We start from the raw sequence: 27,587 nt of genomic DNA, 5'->3' as shown, positions 1-27,587 counted from the left end.
TCTTTAAAAAGATTTTATCTATTTTAACAAATTTTTAAGAGAAATTTGTATCGGCCGACAATGATAACGCAAGAACCCGGTATTATGACTTTCCGTCTCGTAAATCTTTTTATAAGTAACCAAATCGGAAATGTGTGCATCAGCCATGGAATAGGATTAGATGGGATTTTCGAGGGTGGAAAATGGTGTTAATGTAGTGAAGGGGAAGAAGGAATGGCTGTGAAAACTGTATACAACTAAACAACTTATTTTTATTGTCTCTGAAGCACTACCTGGAACCTATCTAAATTGGGAAAAATTCCACCTCACAATCGCCGCCCCCGCTGCCATTTAGCGCAGCTACCGTCCTCTCCATCATGGAGTTGATGGTACTCGTAATGATTGATGAGTTTTATTTCGATAAACAGATACAGACTGATCTCTGACAAGATCAATTATAATAGAGAACTCGAACAAACACAACTTAACAGACACCAGAAGGCGACTTTGTCACTAATACACCCATCAGTCCGTATTTTTTCAGTGAACAAGGAAGATTGCAATAAAATATACCAATTATTGGAGTTCTGGGGGGAGCTTGGAGGATCGCGAGTGCGCCGCAACACCTATCCTATCTTATAAAGCTACGAAGAGTCAAAGGAGGCGCAGTGCCGCCGACGCCGCCGACGCCGCCGCTTCACGCTTTCAGTGGTTTTGGAGCGCGCGAAAACTTTGCAAAGTTCGAGTGTTGTGGTGTTGGTTTTGCGGAGATTTCATGGTAAGCATTCTAGACAATAGAAACTTCAAAGGCGGGGGGAAAATTGTTATAAAAAGTTGTCCAGAGAACGAGTGTGTTAATTATGAATCTTTACTCTTGTCGAACGATAAAATTAAGAAGTAAGTGGGAAGAATCATTGTCGTTTATGACGCGAAATTAATTTGACTTTGTAATAAAGACAAAAAATCGATTGCTGGCGGGCAGGGTAGATATAAAAGTTGTAAACACATCAGTGAACTTCGTGCGCTTATTTGTTAATTAAAATTGCTGTCTTTACAACTCCACTAAATAAAAGTGGGGCACACGATCAACACGATCAATAAATGACTATTTATAAAAAAGTGAGCAAGTATTTTAGCGACAAATGTTTTTTCAATAAATTTTGAATTCATGGCAAATAAATGTTTTCTCGCATTTCTTCAAATTCTTGGCTTGAGAAATATCAAGGATCCAATTATAATTTGAAGTGATATATGCAATTTTGGTATTATTTTCATAGAATCTCTTATAATTCAACAAATTTAATTTAATAAAAAATTGAATTATACTTAGAACTTTGAGACATTTTTATGTGTTTGGTGTAAAGTTTTCGGCAAATTATGCAGCAATGATTATAATATCTAGATTATAAGTGCAAATATGCGTATTTATATTCATGAAAGCACGCCCATCTCAACGAAATCTCCTAAGCCTACCTCAATATATGGGCGAAGCTTTGGATTCTCGAAGTCAAGTGGATTTACTTAGAAAAACCGTAATAAATATTCAAAAGTACATAAAAATTTAGTGTCTACAAACTCTTCTAAAAAGTTATCAAAGCTGCTAAAAGTTTCAAAAATTTTAAAAAAAGTTATCCAAAAATTGAAAAAATTAAAAATGAACACGCCCACGAAAAAAAGGTCGAGCATCAACTAATCTTTTTAAGTTTTCATACCCTTTTGGAACTAAACTCGATTCCCATATCCTTCCTGAAATTTCCGCTTCAATTTTCAGCAGGAGATTGATTTTCCGGTATCAGTTTCTAACGTTCTGACCACCTTCTATAAAAATCCATCACCAATTAACTTTTGGCATCGATTTTTCGGAATTTTTTAAAATGACGATAAATAAATATTATATGAAATAATAAACTAAATTAAATACGATCGTGACGTAAATGAACACGTAAAATTGAAATTCCAACAAAAAACCGTTTATTTTTCATGGGATGAATTCCTATCGATCTGGACTTGAATGAACATTAATGAATGAAATAATTCAAAGGGAAACTGCAAAGCCTTCCAATTTGGTGAAATAGTTATTCAGAACCAAATCCGCGGAATTAGAGGTGTAATTTTGAGCCTCTCAAAACCAAAATTATCCATAACACATGCTCGCTATAAATCCCATCAACGGCAGTCGCTCCGTTTTCATTGCCACAAATTGAAATCTGTCATGATTTATTAAAAATTCAATTAAAACTTGGCATTTCTAATTTTGAAAAACTTTCATTAATTACAAACCGGCAAAAGTAGTTACCGGTGACAATAAATTCCACGGACAAGGGGGAAAGAAACAAGTTCGCTCACAAAGTTGTAATTAAAATAGTACGAGGCTTAAAACTGCAATAACATGACAATCGTTTAATTTTATAAGTTGTAATCGCATTTGGATTGATTTCCGCAAACCATCTGCTACAAATCCCTCGCGATAAACCTTTTTTCTATTCATTTCGATTACTTGTAATCGCTGAACACGAGCTTATCGAAAAAATCATCTTTGGAACGTATCCAAGCGGCCACATTAAATCTCCATTGATTGAAAATGGATAAAGTCAAGGACTCGGGCGTTTTCGCAATAAGATCAAAGTTTCAGTGGTGCCATCAAATTTTCAGGAATTAGTCGAAAATTGAGCAGTTTACGCCTTGTAATTTAAATCAACGCTGCCACACATTTCTCTCAATTATTTATTTGATGTTTCACGTCTTTGATGTCTAGTAAATTGCATTGATTGTATGTAAACAACATGGATATTCTGAATTGTTTGTTTGTTCTGGCAATCACGCATGATCGTAAATAATTTTTAAGATTATGTTAAAAAAGGAGCGTCCTCGGGGCGATCGCAGGATCCAATTTCACTGTAATTAAAATTCTCTTTGTCATCTTATAATTCTCTTCATTTCCATGGACAATTTTAAAGGAACAGTAACGAGAGGCATGCAGCCAACAATACACAGGTAAAGACAAGTCTTTTGCAGGTGTGGATTTGTCCACAAGGCAATTTGAGAAACAGCCCCAAAACGGTGTCTTTCACATTTCCATAATTGTATCCCTTTCGTGTTTGCTAAGGATGATATATCCTGAAGATTTACATTTTGATTAGATTTTCGTAGTTTGCAGCTTTTCATCCCCCATAATTGTAATACTATCAACTTACAACGATCTATTCAGTTAGTAAAAGTCGTTATTGCCCAAGAATTTAAACTGGAAACTTTTTTTATTTGTAAATTCTATTGTTAAGCTGCGTTGGAACGGAACTTAGACTTCGTTTTATGTAAATATAAACTCGTTAGAGGGTTTTGTCCTTTAAGAAACTTCCACCAGATCATTTATTACGGGGATGAAGTTACGGAGGTGTAGTTTTTGTTTAACGTGCACTTTAAAGTTAGTGTACTTAATACTTGTCTATGAATACTTAGAGTAATTAAAGTGGAATCTAAATTTAAGTTTGCGAAAATGGGGTAAAGTCTCCGAGGGTTAAAGCCGGAAAAGTTGAAGAGTTATCCGGAATTAAAAATTCAAATGAAAGTTAAAACTGGTAGTTGCTAGTTATTAAAATTTTAGAGTCCTGCGCTTGCATGCTACTCCTCATTAGACGGTCATCTCTTCCCTACAGGATAATTCGGGATAATAAACTTTGTTCGAGTCAGAAGTTCATTACCAGGAATGGGGGGCTTATTTTATGGTAGAAAAATCTGAATTTTAGAAGATTGAAACTCCAAAAACATCACTGAAGAGAATCGTCCAATTTAATTAACACACGTCGTCGCCGGCACTGTCTTTTTTGTCCTCTTAACTTTCCATTTGTGTTGACGTTCCTCTCGGTAACTTTAGGTTAAACTCAAGCACTTAACTGAATTATTTGAATGATTTTTTGCTGTGAGCCCTCAAAGGAGTCTAAGCTCCAGCACTAGCTAATGGTTTTTTAGTTTTATTTGCTCTGTGGGACCTTCGGTCTATTCTTGAGATAGTGAAGACAACAACTCCAAGGAAACTCGCGTTTTGCTCATGATAAGCGCTTTTATCAACGCAAAAATTTAATCCCATCAAGTGGATAGCACTAAAAACGGCTGACAGGCAGAAGAGTTTGACAGCAATTTCCGGTAGCTGTAAAATCACTCCATTTATCCGTTTTAATTATAAGCGCGAACATTTGGTTGATATAAAGGACACATTTCATCGAAAATCCCGACATTAGTTGAGTAAACAAAATGAAACAGATACTCGTCTCTTTTGCAAATTTCTGTGGTGTTGCTCTTCAAAGTGTTTAACACGGAACTTCCATTAAGTCTATAATAATAAAAGCTTTCATCGATAATCTTTTTACCTGGGAAGGATTTCGTTGACGTGTAGACATTAAAAATGTTTTTCCCTCTATTTTTTAGGCCAGGGGTGGAGATTATAATGAAATTGCTTGTGAACTCACCCTGAAGTGCTTTAATGGTAATTAAAATTGGGATGAATGGGCAAGGAGTGGATGTCAGACGAGAGAATATGTTGAAAATAACATTATTTTTTTACATTATCCCGCCGTTGATAATCACAATAATAATGTCGTACTTTCCGAGCACCCGGGAAATAACGAGAAAATACAGGTAATCATTTATCCGAATTTCCAGAGAAATTTCATTTACCACGAGAAATGAGGGCATTATTTATCCGGATTTGTTTAACGAACTATCCTCGTTCCTATTTAAATTCCAGCTCAGTTCTGGTAATCAAACTTTCAAGAAAGTTGCTTGATACGTTACTGAAAAACATGTCATATTTCTTTCTGAGAAATTTATCAATTTACATAATCAAACGGAGCGTACGTGTTTACAGGGTAATTTATCAGGCCCAAACTCGCATGTTTTTCCGTTTTTTCGTTATCTACTCCCACACGATCCGTCTTTGAGAGTTCAAAGACTTCCAAAAAGTGATCGCTTCCAATTACTGTTGCCTAATTCCGAATGAAATAAATCTCAGGGGATGTTACTATTCGGGGAATAAATCACAGCGAGTTTCCACATTTTTTGTATTTAATGCGACAGGATGAGAAGAGACCATAAATCGAGAAAATGGCCATAGCAAATGTATCATGAGAAAAGACCATTTATTGTTGAAAATATTTAGTAATAATACCAAATGAAGGATTGATGGGGTGAAGTTATTATCAAGTTTAGAGATAAAAACTTTTAAAAGGGTTAAAACTCGTATGGTGAGTTATAGGAGATAAGAGGTCTAAAAGACTTAGGAAAATAAACGAGGGAAAGTTAAGACAGCTTAATAAAAAAGAAAAGCTGATGCTGCGAGAATATAAATTTAATTTTGACTGGAAGCTCCAAGATCGTGAAATTTTAGTAAAAATAAAAAAAAAATGGCGGATGCGCTTCTTGTATTTTTTAAGGTTTAATCCAGAAACGAAACAGTTTTCTAAAATTGAATCGCGTATAAAACAGATTATTTTGTGTCGCAGAGTTGGTGGATGCGCCGGCTCTTCAAACTTTTGTAAATTAAGCTGCTAATACAACTTTTTCCCAACGACTTTAATTCCCTAAACTGGTAAACTCATTAACAAGATGTTTACATTTGGATTTTTCATTTCGCGTTATTTTCCGCCTACATAAAAGCCGTGGTTTGTGATGGTGACACGTTGGAGTGAGAACCCTCCAATGTCCATTAATTGAACAGATATCCGAATCGCCATGTCACGGGAAAACCTTTTACAGTATCAAATGTCGCGGAAAATGATGTCGAATATCCGCCCTCTTAAAAAATGAAAGAGAATATTCCCATAATAACATTTTACAGGGTAATAAATCGCTCGCCTGATATAATTTTACAGATATCGCGCCATTTTCTTAGTTGGCACTTTCGCTATTTTATCACCCAGGATGCTTATCGGCTTTTAAAAAATATAAGGGCTTTCAAGGCGGATTGAGAGGAGTGACGATGTTCGAAACAATTTCATTTGGTTTAAGGCGCAGATTTGCAAACTTTGATTTATGAATTGAGTTTGGAGAGGCTTGATTTAGATTCAGATTGGATGAACTTTCAAGTTGTGTTTTAGAATTTTTAGTTTTAGATGGAAACGTGAAGCCATAAAGGGAATTAAATTAAGAATTCGAAGTTTACACAAAGGAAAGAACAGTCCATTTTTTTAATAAAAACAAAGCTCCCACCTTAAGAGGCAAACTAAATTACAACAGAACTCCGAGTTGCTACCAACTTAGCAAAGCAATCACTCATAGACCAAAACTCAATCATTTTCTCACCCCTAAACTTGGGCAAAAAGATTTGTTTCCAACCCTTCCAACTTAATTCCCAAAGTTATGTCTCTATTAACACTTCTACCAATTCGCCTTTAGTTTATAATAATAGACTATAAACTTAAACAGGAGCGAAGCTGTCAGGTTGTAATCCGATCACGTTCTTCATTAGTTCTCTAATAGATGTCACCCTTAATAAACAACCCTTCATTATCATACTGAAAAACCTTTTTTTCCAGATGAATTATGTGTGATGCCGAACCTATGCCGAAATGGATAACGTTACATTCTCGAACCACAGCTTCACGTCTATATTTCAAGAAAGCCAAAATGTCGATCCCAAATTGGTCGATCGATACATCAGGAACAGGGCGATAGACGAACCAGCGTGTGGTGTCCTCATCGCTTTATACAGCGTGTTGATTATTCTGGGGGCGTTAGGAAATACACTCGTGGTAAGTAGAAAAATTGGATTTCGTGGGTGTAATGTAGATCTGAAACGTCTAGTTTCTGGTTTTCGTTATGTAATTTAAATATTTTAAGTTTCGTATTGCCAACAGCCAATTTCTGCTATTCTTTGGACAAACTATTTTTATTACAAATCTGTTTTCTAAAGCTCAAAACCCGAGGAAAAACAGCGAAATGAACAAAATGTTGACACTTTTTTGATGAAGCTTGTTTTGACTTCACATGTCTGCTGCATGTTCCGAAAATGAGATAAACAATTAAAAGCTGGAGTATTTATAAAGTCTGCAGGATTTATTAGTGGATGTCGATAAATCAAAGAATAAACACTTCCACTTTCACAAAACAGATGTAAGGAGGCTCAAGATCAAAAGTTGTCAGCAATCTAAATATTCTCTCAAAAAATCCGAAACATATCAAAGACTTTGTAGTATTTAATGTGAAAAAATAATGAGCATGTTTCCCTAGATTATGTTCGCACTTTCTAGTTATGACAATTTTATCTCGGCATGACGCTAACAGCCCCCATAACATTCTACAGCTCGCTTTACAACCAAACTTTGAAGGCTGCTACAATTAAATCGTGAATACGCTTGTCCAAAATTTATATTGTAACTGACACTAACACAACTGGAATATTAATCTTTATAGACCAATCCTAACAACAATTTATATTTCGTAGTGCCACGACCGTAAATCTAAACTAATTTAGCATGAAACAACCACTTCATCGCTATAAATGGCTTTAACTTCCTCAATTTATCTTTGTTCCTAATCTTTGATCATCGAATTTCATGGATGTGACTAACTATCCTATTAGCCAATTCAAAGTCCAACTTTCAATAAAAGTATCCAAAGCTTGTTAAAAAAACAGAGTATATTCCTATGTAATCGCCTAAAAAATAATTCCGGGAGTTTGGCAAATAAATCCGAGCTCTGATCCGATTTTACACCACGTCAACCTTATCCCTAATAAAATGTTAAACAGCACGCAGATCCCGTGTTAACATTGGATATCAGCAGCTTTTTCCTTCGTTTAAACTAAAGCAATATATTTATCTGTTATCCCCGGGAACGTTCAGTCATTTATGATGTTAGCAAAACGGTTTGGAAACGAAGGAAGAGGAGGTGAATTGGAAAATAAAGATATTGTCTCCGGTTGTGCCAGAAGCTGGAAGATTAGCTGGGCGTAAATATTGAAAATGGGGGTTTTTATTAAAAATTTGTTTAGATAGGATGGTTTATGAAAAAGACATCATCTGGGGAGAGATAACGTGAAGATCCAGAATGGGAGAACCGCGATAATAATAAAAAGATAAGAAAACGGAGGTATAAAGATATGAAGATCGGTAATAAGTTCTAAATTCTAGAAACGTCGCACCTAAAAATACCACAATCAGGCGCTAGTAACGTAAACTACTTCCACGTAAACAGTCGGTGCATAAAACGTCAACATTTATCTCATATTTCTTGCAGTCCATTTCTACATTTTATGTAAAAACTTCATCCAACTGACACTCAAATTTTATCAGTCACGTCTTGCACATCCCCAAAGAACTAACATTGATATTCTTGTTGTTCCAGATAGTTTCAGTCATCCGTAAACCAGCGATGCGCACCCCAAGAAACATGTTTATTTTGAATCTGGCGATATCCGATTTAATCCTCTGCGCGGTGGCAATGCCTTTAACTCTGATCGAAATCATAACCAAGTATTTTCCTTTTGGTAATAACCAGTTTATTTGTAAGTTTGTCGGCCCTGCTCAAGCAACGAGTATCTTCGTATCAACGATATCGATAACTGCGATCGCTCTGGACAGGTACCAGGTAAGCATTTTCACTCTATTTTAAGAATACGAATTCCCAAAAGCCGCGAGAACAACGAAATTTAAATTGAATGTCAATAACAGGTCTGCTTCGTTAACAAAGAACCGAAGAAGCTTCTCAGAGGTGAGAATTTATAGTCAACGTGCGATGTGATGAAAGTATTTATACTCCTACGGTTATTTATTGACCTACCATAAACATTGAAAGAATGAGAGCCTGTCTTTTGTTCCAAATTGTAAATCTTTTAGAATGGGAAATTCAGGTTGTTTTTAAATTCCTAGTAATCGGATTTTTCGCTTAACTCTCCGTGATTGTAAAAAATCGTGGAAATCGATGTCCTGTTTGTGATTTATATTTATGCAGTTTTTCAATGCATAAATTCAAACGTTTTTTCTGTTCCTGAAAGAGAAAAAGTTGGAGTGGAAAATTTACCGTTGTGTTTTATTTTAATATAAACGGAGTACATTCGTTAACGTTACATCAATATTTACGAAAGCTGCGTCAATTGTCAGGATAGGAATGATGGATTTTAGAGAAACAGACTGTTTGGAACAATGTTTACTTGTAATTCCATTACGGGTAATTGTAAATTAATAGACAACCTCGAACTTTGAGTTTAACTACTTTGATCTGCCATAAACAGACTTTACCTCACCATGAAATATATTAAAAATCGACACAACAAATTTAACCACCACAAGCCGCTTAATTGAGTTTCAAAATTCTTCAGTGTCTAATTTTTTCTTGCAGGTGATTGTGTATCCAACGAAAGAAAGTCTCCAATTGGTGGGTGCTGTCGTCATTTTGGGATTGATATGGTTGTTGGCCCTTATTCTCGCCTCTCCTCTTTTTGTATTTAAGCAGCTGAAAAGTCACAATATATCTTTGGGGAACGGGATCGATGAGCTACATTTCTGCATAGAGAATTGGCCCTTTGAACATGGCAGGGCGTATTACTCGGGATTTGCACTCATTTTTCAGTATCTTCTGCCCATCATCATCGTTTCGGTAAGTAATTAATTGTTTATCTTATAATTTAAAGTTCTATTTATTTAAATAAATATAGTCTAAGTAAAAATTAAGTAAGGATTTAAAATTAAAGACCCTTGCAGACTAAAACAAACATCAGTTGCACTGTCTGTTACAATAATTTGCGAAAGAAAATGTAATTTAAAGCCTTTCAAGTTGAAATTTTCATTTCCCTTCAGTGCAACTTTTTCAATTTCAACTTAAATAAGATTGTAAAAAAATACTAGTTTTCTACACATTTTCAAACTTCCTTAAAATTTTGCTGGAAACGACGTGCACTTATCCCTATCAGTTCCGCGGTTGTAACGCGCCCTTCTCTTCCCAATAAATTTTTACTTAAAGTGAAGGGTCGCTGCAAAATGGTGGATGCGCCGGGTAAAAAAAGAATTAATTTTTAAGCCGTCTGCTCTTATATCGAAAATAGCAAACTGTTGACCTACAACACGGCAAACCTTTGAAATCTCATTTTCCTTTTTAGTAAAAGTTTATTAAAATCCGCACAACCAAAAATTCGTTTTTCATAAAAGTACCATTAGTCGTTATTAAAGTTTTTTCATGTAAACTTCATTAGTTCCCGGTATAAAAAGTAATATTTTCCTCTCTGAAAACTGGAAATCTAAAGCGTTTGATTGTGTTTCAATTATGTATATAAAATGTAATTACAAAAACCCTTTGTGTTGCTCATTTAATCAATTCCTTTGTAAAGATCGACAGTGCAGTTACCTATGACATCATCTAATAACTAATGAAAAGCGCACTTCGAATTTACAGCCGTCGAAGGCTTTATAGAGACCACAAAAGCACGTAATGTCACCTCACGTCTCGGTTCGAGTTTCACCACCTTTTAGATGTTCCATACGTGATCCATACCTTAATGTAAGTCTGTTTGTTATTGGAACTAAACTGGGTGTCACAACCTGGGGATTATCGTAGAAACTACATTAAAGGATGTCATGCAGTTTAAACAACAAAGAATGGATGTCCACACAGGACGTGAAAACTATCAAGGACAAAACAACGCAAATGCACTTTAATATCCTTCGGGAATGCCGCTCGGCATCTTCATATTAAAAAGACATGAGCGGAATAAAAAACTGGACACGACTTACAAGGTCTTGTGGCATGTTTGAGGACCAAGGATTTTTATTAGCGGAACCAGGTAGCGATTTATGTTATGTTAAATGAGATTTTTAGAATTCAGGAACAAATCACAACTTCTTGTTCCACGAGAAGAATGTGGGAAATATTGTAGTTTCACCACGCATTTTTAGGAGACAATAAATAAAATGTAAGAGTCCGGAAGTGTTTTAAATCGCATTTGCATAATGTAGGCTTTTAAATAAAAGTCCCATTTTCATATTCGATGCTCTGTCGTCCCATTCTTTATAATGTGGCAATTTTCGAGGAAAATTCCGATATCTGTCTCATGAATTTACAGCCCGGGCCATGAACATTTCCAGAAAATCCAGACGATCGTTCTAGACTAATGAAATGCGCTCGTTTGAGCTCAATCAAAAAGGATAAAAGAGTAAAGTCTGATAACCGCGTAATTAAATCACATAATGTTTGCAGATTTGGGGTAAAGTTTATGTTGATTAAAAAGCGCAAAGAAGACTATTAAACTATTTTAGGTTTTATTGGCGTTTTTATTTCTTGCATGCAGCTCGAGATTGTACCATTAGAGTTTAGAAAAAAGACGGCCTTGACTCTTTAATCATCAGAAAAAAAGCCCCCGGTTTAAACTTTCCAACAGATAAAGAACGTTTTTCTGTTTTATTGTGCGTTGTTCGTTCCGGTTCAAACCGAAGAATAAAATACGTGTATCGTTTTTTGTTCGATTTATCTAAATGACTAACAATGCATCAATGAAGCCGACCATCACTCGAAACTTCATCAATCAATAAATTAAGTAATCCTCACGTCGGTTTACAATTAATTTGCTTGCGTACACACCAGTGATGCATTGTTAATAAAACATTATGTCAAACTCAAATAAATTTACTAAAAGCTATGAAAACCATAATTGAGTCTCGTAAATCATGCGAAAACTTCGTTATTTAATCTAACGTGAGCATGAAATTCGTCTGCTGAGTTAACAGCAATGTAAACACCACATGAAACGTAAAATGTAATTGATTGATGTTTTGTTTCTGTAGTCAAAGTTCTCGAGCAAATATTTAAACCATTTACTTCAGTCGCTACAAAAAATTCATTCCATCTGGATGTTATTTTCTAATAAAATAGAAATCCTATTTGCCACTGTTTCGTTTCATAGTTTCCACAAAAAAAATAAACGTTGGCACCACTTCGAGTGTGGGCTTTACACAAACAATCCATGGGTATTACACTTTATTTCCTCCAAATTCCACTCGAGCGGAACAACGTTTTTTGTGATAGTTTCACCTCCAATAACCGTTTTAATAAACCAAAGGAACGTTATAGTGTTCCCGGAGTTCCTGGTGCTAACATTAAGCCAGTCATATACAATTTCGGCTTTATTACCGACAGACAAATATCAGCAAGGCAACTCCATTTGCTAATTTGTAATCCTGGATAACGTGGTAAACGAACACGTTTAATCCTTCTATGTAATTTTCGTGCTCCAATAAACATGGCGAATGATTGACAAGTCAAAAACGCTCCCAATAATGTTTGGCGTTTAAGAGGATTCCAGCTGTATTTCAGTAATTCTATTTCGGTGTGATTTTTGTATTTGGGATATGCAATAACGGATTCTTACCAACAAAAGCACAGGAAAAACAATGTCGAAAACCGCAGATAGAAAGATGCAGTTTTCACAAGGAAGTGAATTATTGGTTGCGGCGCAATGGCAAAGAATGCGACAAAGTCAGCGTTTTGATATTTTTAGTTTGCTTTTAGTTCTGAATATCGGAAGTCCTTAAATTTTTTACGCCATTATTAACATAAAAATACAAATAAAAATCTTTGCTTTGAAAGAAAACAAGAACGCTCTTCTCTTATGTCGAATTCATTTGAATATATTTGAAATTCAATTTTATCTCCCCCACGTTCGACAGAACCACAATGATTAACAGCCACTGTAATTTATAACGAATATCAAAATCGAAAAGATATGAATATAATTTTATTAAAAATCAAATCTCTTTCAGGCGGCGTACCTCCGCATCTCCTACAAACTCCGCTATCGCTTCGCCGCCGGCTTCGTCAGCAGCGACGAGTCCTCCCAAAAAGGCCGCCGCCAACTCCGTGGGCGCCGCCTCCAACGTACCAACATCCTCCTCTGCTGCATCGCTGTAATCTTCGGTATTAGTTGGTTGCCCCTCAACCTCTTCAATCTGATCGCTGATTTGGACAGCTCGAATAGGTTCACTTCTCAGACTATGATGATCTGTTATGCTATTTGTCACATGATGGGGATGTCTTCAGCTTGTTCTAACCCGGTGTTGTACGGATGCTTTAACGACAACTTTTGGAAAGAGTTCGAAGATATTCTTTGCATTTCATCGCGAAAAAAAAATTCGACAGGAGAGCCGCAGAATATGTCGTTTCGCAACAAATTTCAAAAGGTGCTAGGGAAGAGCAAACCGGATTTGGTCGCGGGGGTGACTGAGTACCAACCCTGCAACACAGCCAGCAGTGATATGACTGTACTTACTAAGTGCTAGCCATTAAAGAACTTGAGGACGAGGACGAACGGCCAAAGAGAACAAGACTCTGTATATAAAACTCAAGAAATGTGACTTTAGAGTGTTGTAAATTTGTTTCGGTGTTGGGGATGGGGGCGCGCGCAGAGCGCTAAGGTGCAGTGCTTTTACTAATTAACTAAAAGTGGTGCATCGACTACCAGGTAAATTAGGTTAGGTTTTTGTAAATTGTAGGCGGCGAGCGCCATTGAAGACTTTCAGCAGATGGCGGCTCTAACTTGCTTCTTTTTATAAAAACTCTTTTTTTGGCTTTTTTAAATCTAATTTGCGCGGTATTGAAGGGTCATAACACCGCCGAGTCCACGGTGTTTAGTGACGCAGGCGTTGGGCACGCGCCCACCACCAATTTTCTAGTAGTACGATGTACAGATTTAACGTATTTATATTTAGCATCTTAGGTGTCAGAACTGACGATGGAATGCCTGTGACAACTGTCAATTTACAATGTAGTCACCTGTCTTAGTTTTTGTCAACTATACACTTTACTAAATAAACGTTTACGTAAGCTGCGAGTAGTTTATTTGTCGTAGCTCATCCTAAAATGAAATTTTCCACCCCCAATATGTCTTGTTTTCAATAAAAATTTCATTTTAGAGGTTTCTCACAGAGAGCGGAATTTCGGGTTTCATGCAGAATTATCTACTATCTAATGAAAAATATCATCCTCGCTGGTAAAAAACCGGCAACAACACCTGTTTGTGCTTTTCCGCGACAACGAGAAACCATACATATTTTGCCGCCAAACTGGTTCCACGACGCAGATTTCTAAATATGCTCAGCAAGTGAATTTCCCCAATGACCCCTAAATCCTGAATTTCATTATCCGCCAAGGTAAGTACATGTATGTCAGAAAGACTTTTTCGCCGAGTCGCACAACTAAGTGATTTATGAAACAAAAGTTGAGTCCGATAAGCGATTAGTCTTCACTTCGTAGGACGTGAATTTATCGGCAAGAAATTTCCAAGAAAAATGATAGGAGGATTGACACTATCAATCTCGAAAGTTATTGTTGTGTTCTCTTTCAAAGCTGTCAAATTATTTACTTGATTCATGGGTCAGATAAATTGCATGTTCTGAAATTACACATTCAATGATTTATCTGCTTTGGGGTTTGTTTATCAATCATTACTTGTTGTATTTTAAATACACAAATAAATCCCGTGGACGTAATTACGATTAGTTTATATAATTCCTCCAGAGATCAATCAATAGTTTTAGATCGCTTATTTTTTGTAGCGAAAACTTCTTCCACCAGCATCGTTTCTACTTTAGTTTTATCTGTCTCTCAAAACTTTTGCTCCTTGCCGGCAAATAAAAGTTCTTGTTTACAATTGCAACAGTTTCCATTTGTTTAAAATCTAGTTAATGAATTTTTTTTTATATTAATTTCAAAGCGTCATTCTCCCTTCAGTTTATCTCCGACTCTTCCTCTTTGAATATTTTTTAATACAAAACTCCGATTGAAGCCTTTCATTTCTGCCTGTTTAATGAAATTCCCATCTCAGCGATGCGCCGCTTTTACCTCCTTTATTAATTCCCCTTTGAAGAAGCCCAATTTCTCGATTTATTAGTGCCTTGAATGCAAATGAAAACATCACCAATAAACACTTCTTTAAAGTGCAATATGCAAAGTCCTCTCCCCAAACTTCTGGACAGTTACTTCTGATTAATGATAATGTCGCGAAAAAAATCGCAAGCGGAACTGATTAACAATACCGGAATAAGGACGAAGTTATGGCCGATTGACCGCATTTATTACGTCATCAGTGCGTGACAATAATGACAATTTCAGGTAAGAGGAGGTGTCGTCCGCAATGCCACGAAAATTAAAAATTATCGTCCCCGGAACGCTGTCACAGCAACTTTATTTATGACTAAGCGCTAAAAAATGGAGGTGAGAATCTCCGGAGATGATGGAAAAATTTATAATAGTGGAGGTGCAACTATACAACTTATGAGAAATCTACAGGTGTCTGTATTTTTTTTGTACGACCACTGGTTGCAAACTAATCCCACCGAATTTTTAATTTTCGTTTCCATCCCCTCGTTTCAACCAGATTTCTGGAGTTTGTCGATCATCGGTCACGTTCTCAAGTTCCGAAAGCTTCGCCACAGGAAATAATTAATTTCCTCTTTTCCCACCCTGCATCCGGAGTATTTTCGGCGACACGTTTTCACGTTGCGGTGCTCTTTATTTATCCATTATCCTCGCACATGTCTTGGATTCTTTCCAGTTTAGCCGCGGAATCGAAACAGAAACTAATAATCAACTGCTGGTACGGTGCAGCCTTCTAAGTTTTATTATTACAGTTCTTGAGAGCAAAGTACACAAAAGGAGCCTGTTTTGTCGTTTTACAATCTATTGACGTTATGAAAACAATGTCGTCGCTCGTCAATTACAAACTCTAATTAAATGTTTGATTTGTCATCGGACTCGTGATGTGACGTTTATTACCACTCTATATGTATAGCTTCCAATTTCATGTTCAAAGTAGCTCGAAAATATCACCACGCCATTGATGTTAATGTGACTGTTTTCACTTCAACTTGCCGGTTTTATCTTCTTCCCCAATTAAATCTCGATACACTCCCAAACCAGTTTCTATCTTATTTTAATTCAGCAAATGCACACCACACCGCTCAAATTTAAGTATGCTTGAGTTCCGTTATTCGAACTACAAAATTTTACTTGTGGCAATTTTTTATTGACCCGTTCTGTTTCTTGGATGCAGTGACGAATACTTGTAGATGAGCAACCTTGGAACTTTCTCCTTCTGAACTGGTGAAGTTCAACCACTTACTGTGTGAACTACTCTAGTCTAATTAATCATTTTGACCCAGTAAAGGAAGTATTAAAAAAACTAGAGTAGTGAAAATAAACAAATTAAACCTTCAGGAAATTTAAAAGTGTTTGGTTGTCATGATTTTTTAATAACTGCAGTAAGTATGTTAGGTAGTGGCGATTTTAATTAAATCAAGTTTAATTAGGTTAAAGTGGAAGTTTAATTAAAGAGAAATTAAACAAAAGTTGCACCGAGAGAATTTCATTTGCATATCTAAAACTGTTTAATTTTAGTTATGAAAATAATCTGCTAATGGTGTAAATTATAGGTTTACACGTAATTAGAGTGACGAGAAAACAGAAAGTGGCGTAAATTACTACAAAACATTGTTTTGTGGTCAAACACGCTAAGTAAAAATAAATATGCTCATCTCCACTTTTCACAATCTACATTACAGTGGAAGTACAGTCTCGTACACTTTTATTTTGTGATGGAAATGACACACATATTTTTGGCTCATCCTTATAATTTGTAATTTGTGAGAAACGGAAGTGTCTTATTTTCTTTGGTAAATAATGATTACCTTTTTTGTTAACGAATTCGAATCTTTGAATTGCGTTGTGACAACGAATACATCAATTACAGACAATTTCAATTTCACAATTTATATTTTAACCGAAAAATACTACTCAATTTCTCACTGGTAAATATGGTCGGATTAGGGCAAAAGTTTGTTTACTTATGGATGTTTATTCATGGTAAACAATACAGTGCTCAGTTATGTAATGGCAATGACTCTTGAGCTCAATATTTTTCTTTATTTTTATATTTTGGTTCTTATTTTTAATGTAAAACTGATAAATTTTCAGCTGCTCTTTCGAATGAACCAATTAAAGTAAATCCTAACATTTCCTAATAACAAATTGAGCTCAATTGGAATTTCATTGTTAGGATTTTTGATCAGAAATTTAGACGAATTCAAATGCGCCCCAAAATCGCGTAACGACCCAAATGACGAAATTATTCCCATCTAAAACTTTCGGGTATCTTTAGTCTCCAAACAATGTTAATTTGGCCAATTTCATTAGTTTCATTAGGACAGATAGCTTGATAAATTTTGCCCCACTTCCCCTCGTTAGTTCCAGAAAGTGCAATTTGTCTCTTTTTATGCCGGTAATTGCACTAATTTATTAATAGATTTATTTTCACACCAATTTAAGTATTAGAACTTCGGTGATAAACATAAACAAATAAAAAGCACTGTAAGAAGTGTAGGCATTGTGTAATATTATTGATCGTAATCAATTTTACGGCTTTTCTATTTTTGTCTCACATGCAAATGAGTGGTGACAATTAAAATATTTCCACTCGACTGTAAAAACATGTTCAGAAAAGACATCTCGCATTAAAATGTAGGTCCAACTTTTTATAACACAATTTCAGACATTCGAAATGCTCGAGCACGTCTTTATGCATAAAGAAAGTTCCATCAATAAAACGTATTTGTTCATCGTAAAATAAATTGCAAGAATAACCGTTGCTTTTGGTCTTATAATAACAATCGCACATAAAATTACACTCATACACACTTTTTCGTGTAATTTTAATTATAAAATAACCCAAGCATACATTTTATGTAAATTCACAAATTACATGGATGTTAAATCTGTGATCACGTTTTTCCACACAATGAACTACACAAGTATATCTTTTATCTTTTGTAAATATTGACCTCTGGTAGCATTTTTATTATTGTTTTCCTCATAAAGGGTGCGTATGACGTGACTACACCTCTCTTGAGACTACTCAACCCAATTGAATGCAAATTAGCCCAACGTAAACACGAAATCTAACTAATTAGAAATGTAGGAGATGAATGAAAGTCACGTGAGAACCAAGATTCCTCTTTTTAGCGATGAAGAAGAGCTTGTTAATGACGTATTGTGGTAGTTGAAGGTAAATTATTTCAATAGAATTCCCCGGAGAGATCATAATGAACCACGACATAAAAAAGTGGAAATCTTAATAACTAGTTTTAATTTTGGGCGTCAATCCGAAGAAAGTCCAAACCGACCTTGGAAAAAGCCACATCTTCAATTCTTCATTGGCGATTTCGTCCACAACCTCGTGGGCAACAACACCGTCGCGGACGAGTGACCTCATGACCTGAATTCTCGAGTCAACAGTCCATGCCTGTTACACCTCTTGGTGCATCCAGCGCAACGTCTCCTTAGTGTTATACAAGAAAACGTGCCAGTCTGTTCGCAACATTTTCATCATTTCTTTTGTGAAAAAAATAGAAAAGAACACGTGCTTTAGGTGTCTTGGTTCCCACACGTTCGTGCAGGGCAGAAATAACTAAAATGGATACATGTTAACGACAGGTAAGTGTGAAAATCCAGATGATTAATCGCTAGGATTTGAATATGTGCGGGGTGGATTCGAAATCGGAGATTGAAATGGCGAAAAAAAGTTACAGTGAATTAAAAGTCGTTGGGATGGAAATTGGTTTTATAAATAACATCCGTTTGATTGAGGATAAGTAGGAATGTGGGCGACTTAATTATTTAGGGTTTGGGACAAGTCAAAAGATCCAACGTAAATTGATAGATTAATTGGGGAGTAAGGGAATATTAATTTGCCTTCCACATCAGAAAAGTCGGAAGCGTCTTATTTTCAATATGCAAAACCGCCGGATATAAACAGAAAGCAATTAAGCATAATTTAATCTAAATAGCTTTAACAACGCGATTCATGTCAAGTTTAATTTTCATTTCCGCGAATTTTTATCTTAAGTCGTCAACTTCATTATTATTTATGCTTGAGCTCACCGAAGATTTATATCCAAGCCTGTACTGTGTGGGCCAGGAAGTTTATTTATATCACATACCTCTTACTTTTTGAATTTCCCGCTATTGATTGTGAAACTTTTAATGGCTTAAAGCGCGAACTTTGAAATCCCAATTATTTTGTGTCAAAACTTTATCAAATTAGTTAATCAAACTTTAGTTTATCGACAGTATTTAATTAAACTATTCTCAGTTTAATAACGCCTACACCCTTCTGAACACTTACTTAATCATGCCAAAATGAAGAGAGGCAATTTTCTTAGAACTAAGATTAATTTAAACATCATAATTGTTACCTCATCGCCTCTCAAAGCAGTGCTGAATAATTAACTTTCATGTGTCGTTAAAATAAAACTTTTGCTGAACCTCCCTGTTTTACGGTTACAACAAGACATTTTAGATAGAATTACAACGAAAAGCTAGATGCAATATGATATTCATGGCGCACGTATAATAAACTTTAAGCGAAGTTTTGAACCCATTTACCTCTATAATTTCATTGTTTAAATTCGACGTCCTAGTTATTGTTTTCCAAGATTTTACAGCTTGTTGTGAACTTCCCCAACGTTCAAGAATTTTGTCGTAAATTTCACTTGAAGGGTGGAATAGAAACGAGACCTTGAACATTTTTACATTGTTATGATGGCATTATTAATGGGCACGTGCCCACAAACGGGTTCGATATCAAGTTGTGACCACAATTGATGCCCCTTCATCTCCTGTAACCGGAATTTCCGGGTGCTGTGCCAGATTAGAGCAAAGGCGCATTCCGGCAAGATTCAGGAGTGGGGTTTTGGTTGCGGGTGCTTTGACACCTAAACTGCGATTGAGGTTTTACAAATTAATTGACTGTTTTGGCTATAAAAATTAAAGAATTTTGCGGTTAAAACTGTCATAAAAACATCGTAAAATGAACTGAAAATCAATCATTTCAATTTTAAGATATCTGCAGTCATAATTTTTTTATGATTGCCACTACTTCCAAAGTTTCATAGCTTTATTTCTTTCAGTTTTACTGCTGGAATAAATTCTTTAATCAATTTTCTGTAACAGTAAATAACCGGAACTATTAAGTATAAACAAACTACCACTCTTTTTGTTTGTTTCATTATAACTTCCCCTAATTTATTTCAAGTAATTATCCCCAGAAGCCACATAATTTAAACTTCAACAAATTTTGGAAAGTCAATATTTTATTACGAATTACCGCTTTCCACCGCAATAAATTCCCGCAAAATTAGAACAGGTCCTTATTTTTCACCTGCACGTACACTTCGAAGTACTTCTGTATCTAATTCCGTTTAATAGCGTACAGACACGAAGACGAACATTATCAAATAGAAAGTTGTAATAATTATGGCATCGTAATCTCATTTCAGTTCGAGCTACACTGATGTAATTTCGTTAAATTATTCAATTGAGTGCCGGAAAATTCGCCACTCTCCTAAATTATTCTAATTTTTAATTAAATCAGAAGTGCATTAATTATTTGATGACAGTCGTGTGTAGCACTCGAGCCAATTTGAACTTGTGAGAAGTTTCGACGGAAGTTGCTTGATTATCGCGCCTTTCTTTGATGTCTTTTTGTAATTTCGTTCTTTATTGAGGCTTTATCTAAAGTTCTACTTTTCTAACACGTTTGCATATCGTCCATAAAGTGGAGACCTACTGACCCAATGCGGCTCAATTCCACTTAACACATGTCGAATTTTACAAACTGATGTAATTCGGTAGGTGTACTGAGGCGTGTCTCTCAAAATTCGCGTTGTAACTGTAATTACAGTGACGCTTTTATTATAGTTCTTGACATTCAACGAAGGCCATTTCCTTCGACATTTTAATTGAGCAAAGTTCAGATTAAGACAATGATCGAACTCTAGCCGGCGCTTAAAACTTCGACTTTGCATCAACAAATTTCGATTAACTGTTTCCTTAATGAAATTGTTAATTAAATGCCGGAAACAAAGATGAGTGATGCTGGTTTGTTGTCACGTTAAGCTGCACGTGGCTCTTGCATAAAACATGTCCGTACAAGGGTTAAAAAGAGTCACAGATGTATGTGGAAATTTTGTACCAATTTTATACGGTTTCGTAATTATTAATAAAATTATATTTATACATCGTCTGGTGTTTTCCAGGTTGTGAACATAAATTTTCACGCTCGGGTGGGCTATTACTGGGAAAAGAAGGTATAGAGAGTTGCGACCTTGACACTTTATGGACAATTAAGGAGTAATGTACGGTGAATAATTCGGATCGAGGGATGATTTTAACCTTATTTTTTACAACTAGAAAGCAAACGAAACGAGTTGTGTATAATTATAATTTGTTGTGCCATTTCACCAACTTATCTCGTGTTCTTTATTTGCAGATGGCCTTCCCTCAAAATGGATCAAACATGGAGACTCAAAACAGTGATAACAGTGGTGTGTTTAGTGTCGGTTTCATTTGCGTCCAAATTGGACTGTGAAAGTGATATAGATATAGAGCTAAAGCGCTTTGTTGATGGTGTGTTGAGTGTGGACGAGTACTCGATAATTCCCGGTGTTGTTATCGAACGAGTCGCTAATGCTTCGAGCAAACATGTTCATGATGAAATGTGCGTTTCAGCGAGGAGCTTTACAAGCATTGAAAATTACGTGAAGAGGAAACTGGAGGAGTACACGCAGACGCATGTTTTGGCGGTTAATTTTCCGACCACTGCGAGGTTCTTTCAAGGTAAATGTTCAAATGGTGGATGCGCTAGAGTTAGACAGTTCTTATTTTTATAGTAATAGATTTTAGAAGATTCAAGTGGCAATTTCCAAGCAGAAATGCAGTTTTTTATAAATTATTTTCAGACAAGTTGAGGTAAAAGACGGCTTCAAAGGAATGATAAAAGTTTAGAATTTTCTTTGCCGCAGTTTTACCGTTTCAGACGAAACTGCTAAAGAAAAAAGAGTTCTAGTCTAGATCATTCGCTTTTGTAATTGCAATGAACTAATTCTGTAGATATTTTATTAACGGCGCATCCACCAATTTTGCAACAAATCAAAAAAGCTTCTAAGAAAAATATAAATGTATCCTATAATTTTATAAATAAATTATTAAATTATTAAATTTTATTTGTAAAATTCTCGTGTCTATGCTTTGAAATTAAAATTTCACAACAAAACAAATGCATATTTTATAAGATTCTAGTTTATGGTTCAAATCAATGGCTATTTTCACGCACGAACCAACACGCAAATAGATACCGGCACTAAAGATTTACTTATTATTAATATTGGCAGCTTTGGAGCATTACTAAATAGACAACTTCTACTTCCTCCGACTGCTTATTAAACTTCACTATTAAAATTAATTGAGAAATCCTGCCAAATATTGAAACTGCCAGTGTTAATTTGAATATTATTTCGAATTGTTGAGTATAAATCAAACATTTTTAAGCCCATTTATTACAATAGAATTGAGGCCCGGAAATAAATATTAGCCTCATTTGATAAATGGACATGAACTGTAATAATTTGCGTTGTACCAATCTTGCCAACATGACATCATTATTATTACATATTTTTATTATAAAGTATGTATTTTCAAACTAGGAAATTCTCCATGAGTTATTTCTTGACCCTGACATGCATCCTACGCGTAACCCAAGTAAAATCCCTCGTACAATATGATGGAAAATTTGCTTTTTAAATTCGATTATTTGCGTTTTCCCCATATCGATTATCGGCCCACTTTTGCACATTCTCACTGGCGTGGGCAAGATCTGTTTAAACTCGCATTAATCTAAAAAAAAAAATTCGCCACAACAATTTTCTTAATCCTTTATCTGAAACGAGTTCCAAAGCGAAATTCTTTCCTTTGTCGGTTACGCGATTAACTCGCTAAAGAGATGAATATTTATACTGTAGAGAATATTGAAATATTTGATGAAAGCGGTAATAACGTGATCTTTGAGCCTCTGACAAACACTTTACTCAAATAAGATACTCAGCGTAAAGCCGTGAATTTTTCAGTTTAATTTTCTAAAGGCACACAGTTTAGAATCTTGTTTCGTTTCGACCGACATAACTGGCGAAAGTTCCAACGTTTTACAAATTGAAAATGAAGGCTCTAAAGTTGTAATTGAATTTGCCGAATTTTGATTATCCTCAGTCAGCACAGGTCAAAATAAAACTCCCTGGATTTGTATAAATTAGTGTCCTAAGCAATTTCAAAGTCAAAAACTCTAGCTTCAGTGGAGTTTTAAAACGTCCATGACCGGAAAAATTAGCGTATTCGCTATTTTCTGAATAAACGTGAAAAAAGCTTTTAAGTCGGTCTCTGGAGTAACTAAAAGCAGTTCAGAATCCGTTGTTCCTGTAAACACTGAAACTATTGATTTTAAATTACGACGAGGGAATTTCCACATAAATGTCCAATAACATTGTAGCAGCATTATTTAGTTGCAGGTTTACGAAATTCAAGAATTATTGTAATTGCTTGAAATGGGTGCACAGCACGAATTCATTTGTAATAATACAATAATCCTGCATTCAGTAATGGATTGAAGCGTATAACTTTAATGTTTGCCGGATACGTGTATAGATTAGGTTTAACTCATATTCTGGCTGGATGGCCCTGTCGCCATATAATTTACGTCGAAATTTAACATTTCCGTCGTCGCGACCAACATCTTTATTAATAAAGCCAGCCGGGTAAAACACTGCTTTCACAAAAAAATAGCCCGCTTTTAATTAAAACGCAAAACATACAAAGTTTAAAGGATTAGAAATGCGCGCTTTATATTTTCCTCCAAAAAATGCTAATTGCGATATCTCCCGCATCGTGAAAAAAACAACCAAAGCAAAAACAAATAATAAAACGTAGCTTTGGCAATAATATAGCGCGGGGCGAATAATTCATTTGTTTGTCGCTACAGATAAAAACTCGCATTGGGTTCACTGGAATTTATTATTTTGAAAAAAGGCAGTTTGGGTGCACGCCCTAGTTCAAAACAAACCGAGGTTTGCTTAAATGTCCCGAACGCACTTTAATTGGGGTCCCAAAGGACTAAACCCGAAGACAGCGTTCGTTACATATCAAACAGGACTAAAACAACTATTTCCGGACAAATGTCCTCTCTGGAGGGTCGCATCGCGTACCGCATTTGTATTTACATTGAATAAATATGTATGGTATGGGAGCCAGAATATTTACACGAAACTTGTTAAGATTCTTCGAGATTGTGGACACTCATACAAATCTTAAACATTTCAGGTTCTGAAGGTACCGGAAGAAACTCCTTTCTCACCGGCTTTGGAATGGGTTTTCTAGCCTTCGCCCTGAAGAAGCTCCTTCTTCCTGTTTTCATCGGCGCTCAACTTATAAAATCCATGATGCTTGCCATGTTCCTCCCGACGATTTTAGGCGGAGTAGGAAAACTCTTGGGCAAAGGATTGTCCACATTTTCAGGAATTTCAGGTGCAAGTGCTGGTATGAACAATCAAGCACAACCACCCATTGAAGATTTCGAGTTCAAAGATACAGATCCTTATAGTAACGACGCTGTGCAAGATTATGGCACTGATGGCGCTGAAACGGGGCTGCAGTTGAATGTTGCTACAAGCAGTACTGCGGCCCCAACAAACGCGAATAGCAGGTAAATTTATTTAGTGATAAAGAGTGAATGCAATTCTACTAGTGCACGCGTTTTATGCTCTTTTCTCTTCATTAGCATTGCTATTGTTTGTGGATATTGTGTTGCGTGTGCCTTGTGGCTGCCGCTGTTTACCTCATCATTAAATTTAAATTAAAATAAAGGAGGAAGATTTAATCTATTCGACTGATAAATGGTATCTTCTCATGAGCTTGTAATTAATTAGAGTAATTTAAATGATAAATGTAGAAAAAGTGGAACAAGTTTTATAGATTGTTGAGATCATTTTATAACGCGCAATTATGATAAATCGTGGCGATGTAAAGTGAATTTGATTAAAACTTTGACTTTGATGTCTTGGCATTTTAATGGCGGTAATTTATTGTGAAGGAAACAAAGCGAATGATTTTTGAATACGTTCAAGACGAAATAATCAATTTGCCAGTTCATATATTCTACATATTGCATTTTTAATTATCTAAAAGTATTTAAGATAAAAACTTTTCAAACAATTTGTAAGGCAGTGTTTTCTTTACTCATTTCTATCGCATTGTTTACGTTGAAACCAGTTTTTTCGTTTTTGTTCGAAAACTAAGTTTGAAATAAGTATTGACGCCATAGTAAATCAGCTGAATTATGCAACTAGTAAAGACTGATATGTAAAGACAAAATTTGTCCGTAATATGTGTTGAATTGTGCACAATTAAATTTGAATATTCATATAACATAAGCTGCGACTGTTACTCCCATCGTCTTCAATTTCAAAGCTCAAATCGTGTTAGCTACCTCCTCAAAACTTCCTCTAACTTAACAAGCTCTTTGTTCTTTACAATTTCGAACCAAATTTAATAAGAAACTTACATAACCCGTATGTGTTAACGGGAACTAAATTTCACAGTATAACAATCTATTGACGTGTTGTTATTACCTGATACTTTTAAAAAACTTCCAAGGTAATGAGAAAATGGTTTTTATTTCTGGATCCACTTTGTGAAAGCTGAGCTAAAAATAAATTCCTCTACTCCTGTCTAATTTTTTTAAAAGCAACCCATCCGTAAATCCGAAACAACTCATTTTTCCCCAATCGCCGTCAAACTCTTATTGGTTAATATCCCAACACGACACCCCATTAAATTAACTAGCTTTATATTGGTCAAATAAAAATTTCATTCACTAAGTGCGTTCTTCATCCCCTCGGTTTTATCATTGTAAATAGAACGACATGGTCCAATTAAGCGATACAAAACAATCACCTCGAATCCTGCAAGTTCTGAAACTAATCCTTCTCGACATCCTCTGGTTACACTGCGTATAATTCACCAACAATAACGTATTATGCAAATGTAATGATTTAGACAGTAACGCAAATTCTAGTCGACGTACTTTTTTTAGAGACGAATGATGTATGCAAATTCGCGTGGGCTTACGGAAAACGTCAGTGTGAACAAGTGATTAGATTAAACGAGAATTAATGGTGTAGGTGAAATGAACATGAGAGGTTTAAAAAGACAAATTTACGTAACAGTTAAGTAAATGTACCAAAACTCGAATAATAAAGTCGGAACGAGAACCGACACACATAGTTTTGCTCCAATAAAGTTAAGTACACGTTACAAAATCCCATTAATAAATACTACATCATTTGAAAAGAGTTGATGCATAAATAAAACATCACAATGTTTTCCAAACGACTAAGCCACCGTACGCAATTAAACACATCATTGCATAAAAAACGACCCCATTCGTTCCCTCTATCAATTATTTTTTTATGTTATTCTGATCCGCTTCTCCCATCCATCAACTGTTAGCACCATTTATTAAAATGTAAATCTTTTTTTTTATTGGAAAGAATTTAATTTAATTTATTGCAGATTCGGCATAGGACACAACAGAGTTTCGTACCTTCCGCAAAACGACAACTACTACATGAGGAAGCCGAATAAGAAGACTGATTATAAAGTTTTCCACAAAATCCCATCTTCTTCACTTCTTTTAACGAGTTACGATCCCTTTTACAGTCCTTTGCTGTCGCGGCTCGACGCTGTCTTCCAGCAACTTGGGTTAGGCAATGATAAATCTCCAGAGACAGAAAAATGTCGAGAGAGACTTGTGTGTCTTATGTATGCCAATCCCGCCAAATACGCGCCCTATAGCAACCTCGTGTCGGCGCAGCTGAGCAGGTAATTTCAATATTAGTGAATCGAAAAAGTTTCCCAATATTTATAATCCCTCGAGACTGTTTTTCTAATCGAAAATAATTCCTATGTGTCTTTCAGGGAACTTAACGAATTGAGAAAGCCAGCGTCAGACAATCCTGACATTTTGAGGTTTTTCCGATATATGAAAGCAGCAAAAGATGGACAAGACGGAGAGGAATGTTTAGCCCACGGAGGCTGTCCCTATTTAAATACCAATCAAGCTAGTCCAGCCATTCTCACCACCTACAACGACATTAATAAATTAGTGCAAGCCAGACGATTGAAGTGATCCGGATGTTAGTCATGTTAATGTTAAGTTATTTATTTTATTTATTTATTTATTTTAAATTGTAGTTACTTTAGTTTTGTTTTGTCAAATTTCTGCTTTTGTACATTTTTTCGAATAAAATTTTATGTTATATTTTAAAGACGTTACGTGGCGTTGCAGTGCTTTTACCATAATTGTTTACATTTCCGCCGGCGCATCCACCATTTTAAAAGCTGTCAGTTTTATCGATTATTTAACATGTTTATTATTTATAACTGTAATAATGACGACTGTGTGTTTTATCCATTTACCAAAACATTGAACTTTTAGAGGTAAACAGTGCAAACTTGCAATGGCCTGAAGTTCTGACTTAGGATAGCAATGTAAATTTATGCCCCCCAAAACAACAAATGTATGCAGACTCCATTAGATGTATGACAAACAGTATCTTTCAATATTTTCATTATTTTCACAAAATTAAAATAAATGAAAACGCATGAATCGCCCTTTAAAATGTAAATGAAAAAGACGTCTTCCACCGGTAATAAAATCGCGGCAGTATTTTGTTAGCAAACAAGAGCAAATTTCT

The 27,587-nt window shown here is 35.5% G+C and overlaps 2 protein-coding genes across 2 annotated transcripts; both read left to right on the top strand.

Moving 5' to 3' along the window:
• The first annotated feature begins 665 nt into the window (after nucleotides 1-665).
• On the top strand, nucleotides 666-13,779 carry NPFR (Neuropeptide F receptor). Its single transcript, XM_088045048.1, has 5 exons — nucleotides 666-757; nucleotides 6,507-6,722; nucleotides 8,317-8,559; nucleotides 9,310-9,567; nucleotides 12,720-13,779. The coding sequence occupies exons 2-5, from the start codon at nucleotides 6,540-6,542 to the stop codon at nucleotides 13,233-13,235; spliced, it is 1,200 nt and encodes a 399-aa protein (XP_087901174.1). The 5' UTR covers nucleotides 666-757; nucleotides 6,507-6,539; the 3' UTR covers nucleotides 13,236-13,779.
• A 4,477-nt stretch (nucleotides 13,780-18,256) lies between these two features.
• Osi24 (Protein) lies at nucleotides 18,257-27,020 on the top strand. The gene is made up of 5 exons (XM_088045701.1): nucleotides 18,257-18,441; nucleotides 21,278-21,624; nucleotides 24,154-24,535; nucleotides 26,404-26,712; nucleotides 26,809-27,020. The coding sequence occupies exons 2-5, from the start codon at nucleotides 21,294-21,296 to the stop codon at nucleotides 27,017-27,019; spliced, it is 1,233 nt and encodes a 410-aa protein (XP_087901827.1). The 5' UTR covers nucleotides 18,257-18,441; nucleotides 21,278-21,293; the 3' UTR covers nucleotide 27,020.
• Nucleotides 27,021-27,587: the final 567 nt, after the last annotated feature.

This window comes from Gnatocerus cornutus, chromosome 9 (assembly GCF_029298725.1).
Source record: "Gnatocerus cornutus isolate USDA-ARS CGAHR chromosome 9, icGnaCorn1.1, whole genome shotgun sequence".
NCBI classification, from domain to species: Eukaryota; Metazoa; Arthropoda; class Insecta; order Coleoptera; family Tenebrionidae; genus Gnatocerus; species Gnatocerus cornutus.
Note: the sequence above shows the minus strand (reverse complement) of the source record. Positions and strands in the feature narration are given on the sequence as shown.

What these genes read in the sequence shown, in the direction of transcription:
- NPFR (XM_088045048.1), top strand. Translation starts at nt 6,540, where the DNA reads ATGGATAACGTTACATTCTCGAACCACAGCTTCACGTCTATATTTCAA. An exon ending in CGTTAGGAAATACACTCGTG is followed by an intron (nt 6,723 to 8,316) that starts GTAAGTAGAAAA and finishes TTGTTGTTCCAG; the next exon opens with ATAGTTTCAGTCATCCGTAA. An exon ending in TGCCCATCATCATCGTTTCG is followed by an intron (nt 9,568 to 12,719) that starts GTAAGTAATTAA and finishes AATCTCTTTCAG; the next exon opens with GCGGCGTACCTCCGCATCTC.
- Osi24 (XM_088045701.1), top strand. Translation starts at nt 21,294, where the DNA reads ATGGATCAAACATGGAGACTCAAAACAGTGATAACAGTGGTGTGTTTA. An exon ending in CCAACAAACGCGAATAGCAG is followed by an intron (nt 24,536 to 26,403) that starts GTAAATTTATTT and finishes AATTTATTGCAG; the next exon opens with ATTCGGCATAGGACACAACA. An exon ending in GTGTCGGCGCAGCTGAGCAG is followed by an intron (nt 26,713 to 26,808) that starts GTAATTTCAATA and finishes TGTGTCTTTCAG; the next exon opens with GGAACTTAACGAATTGAGAA.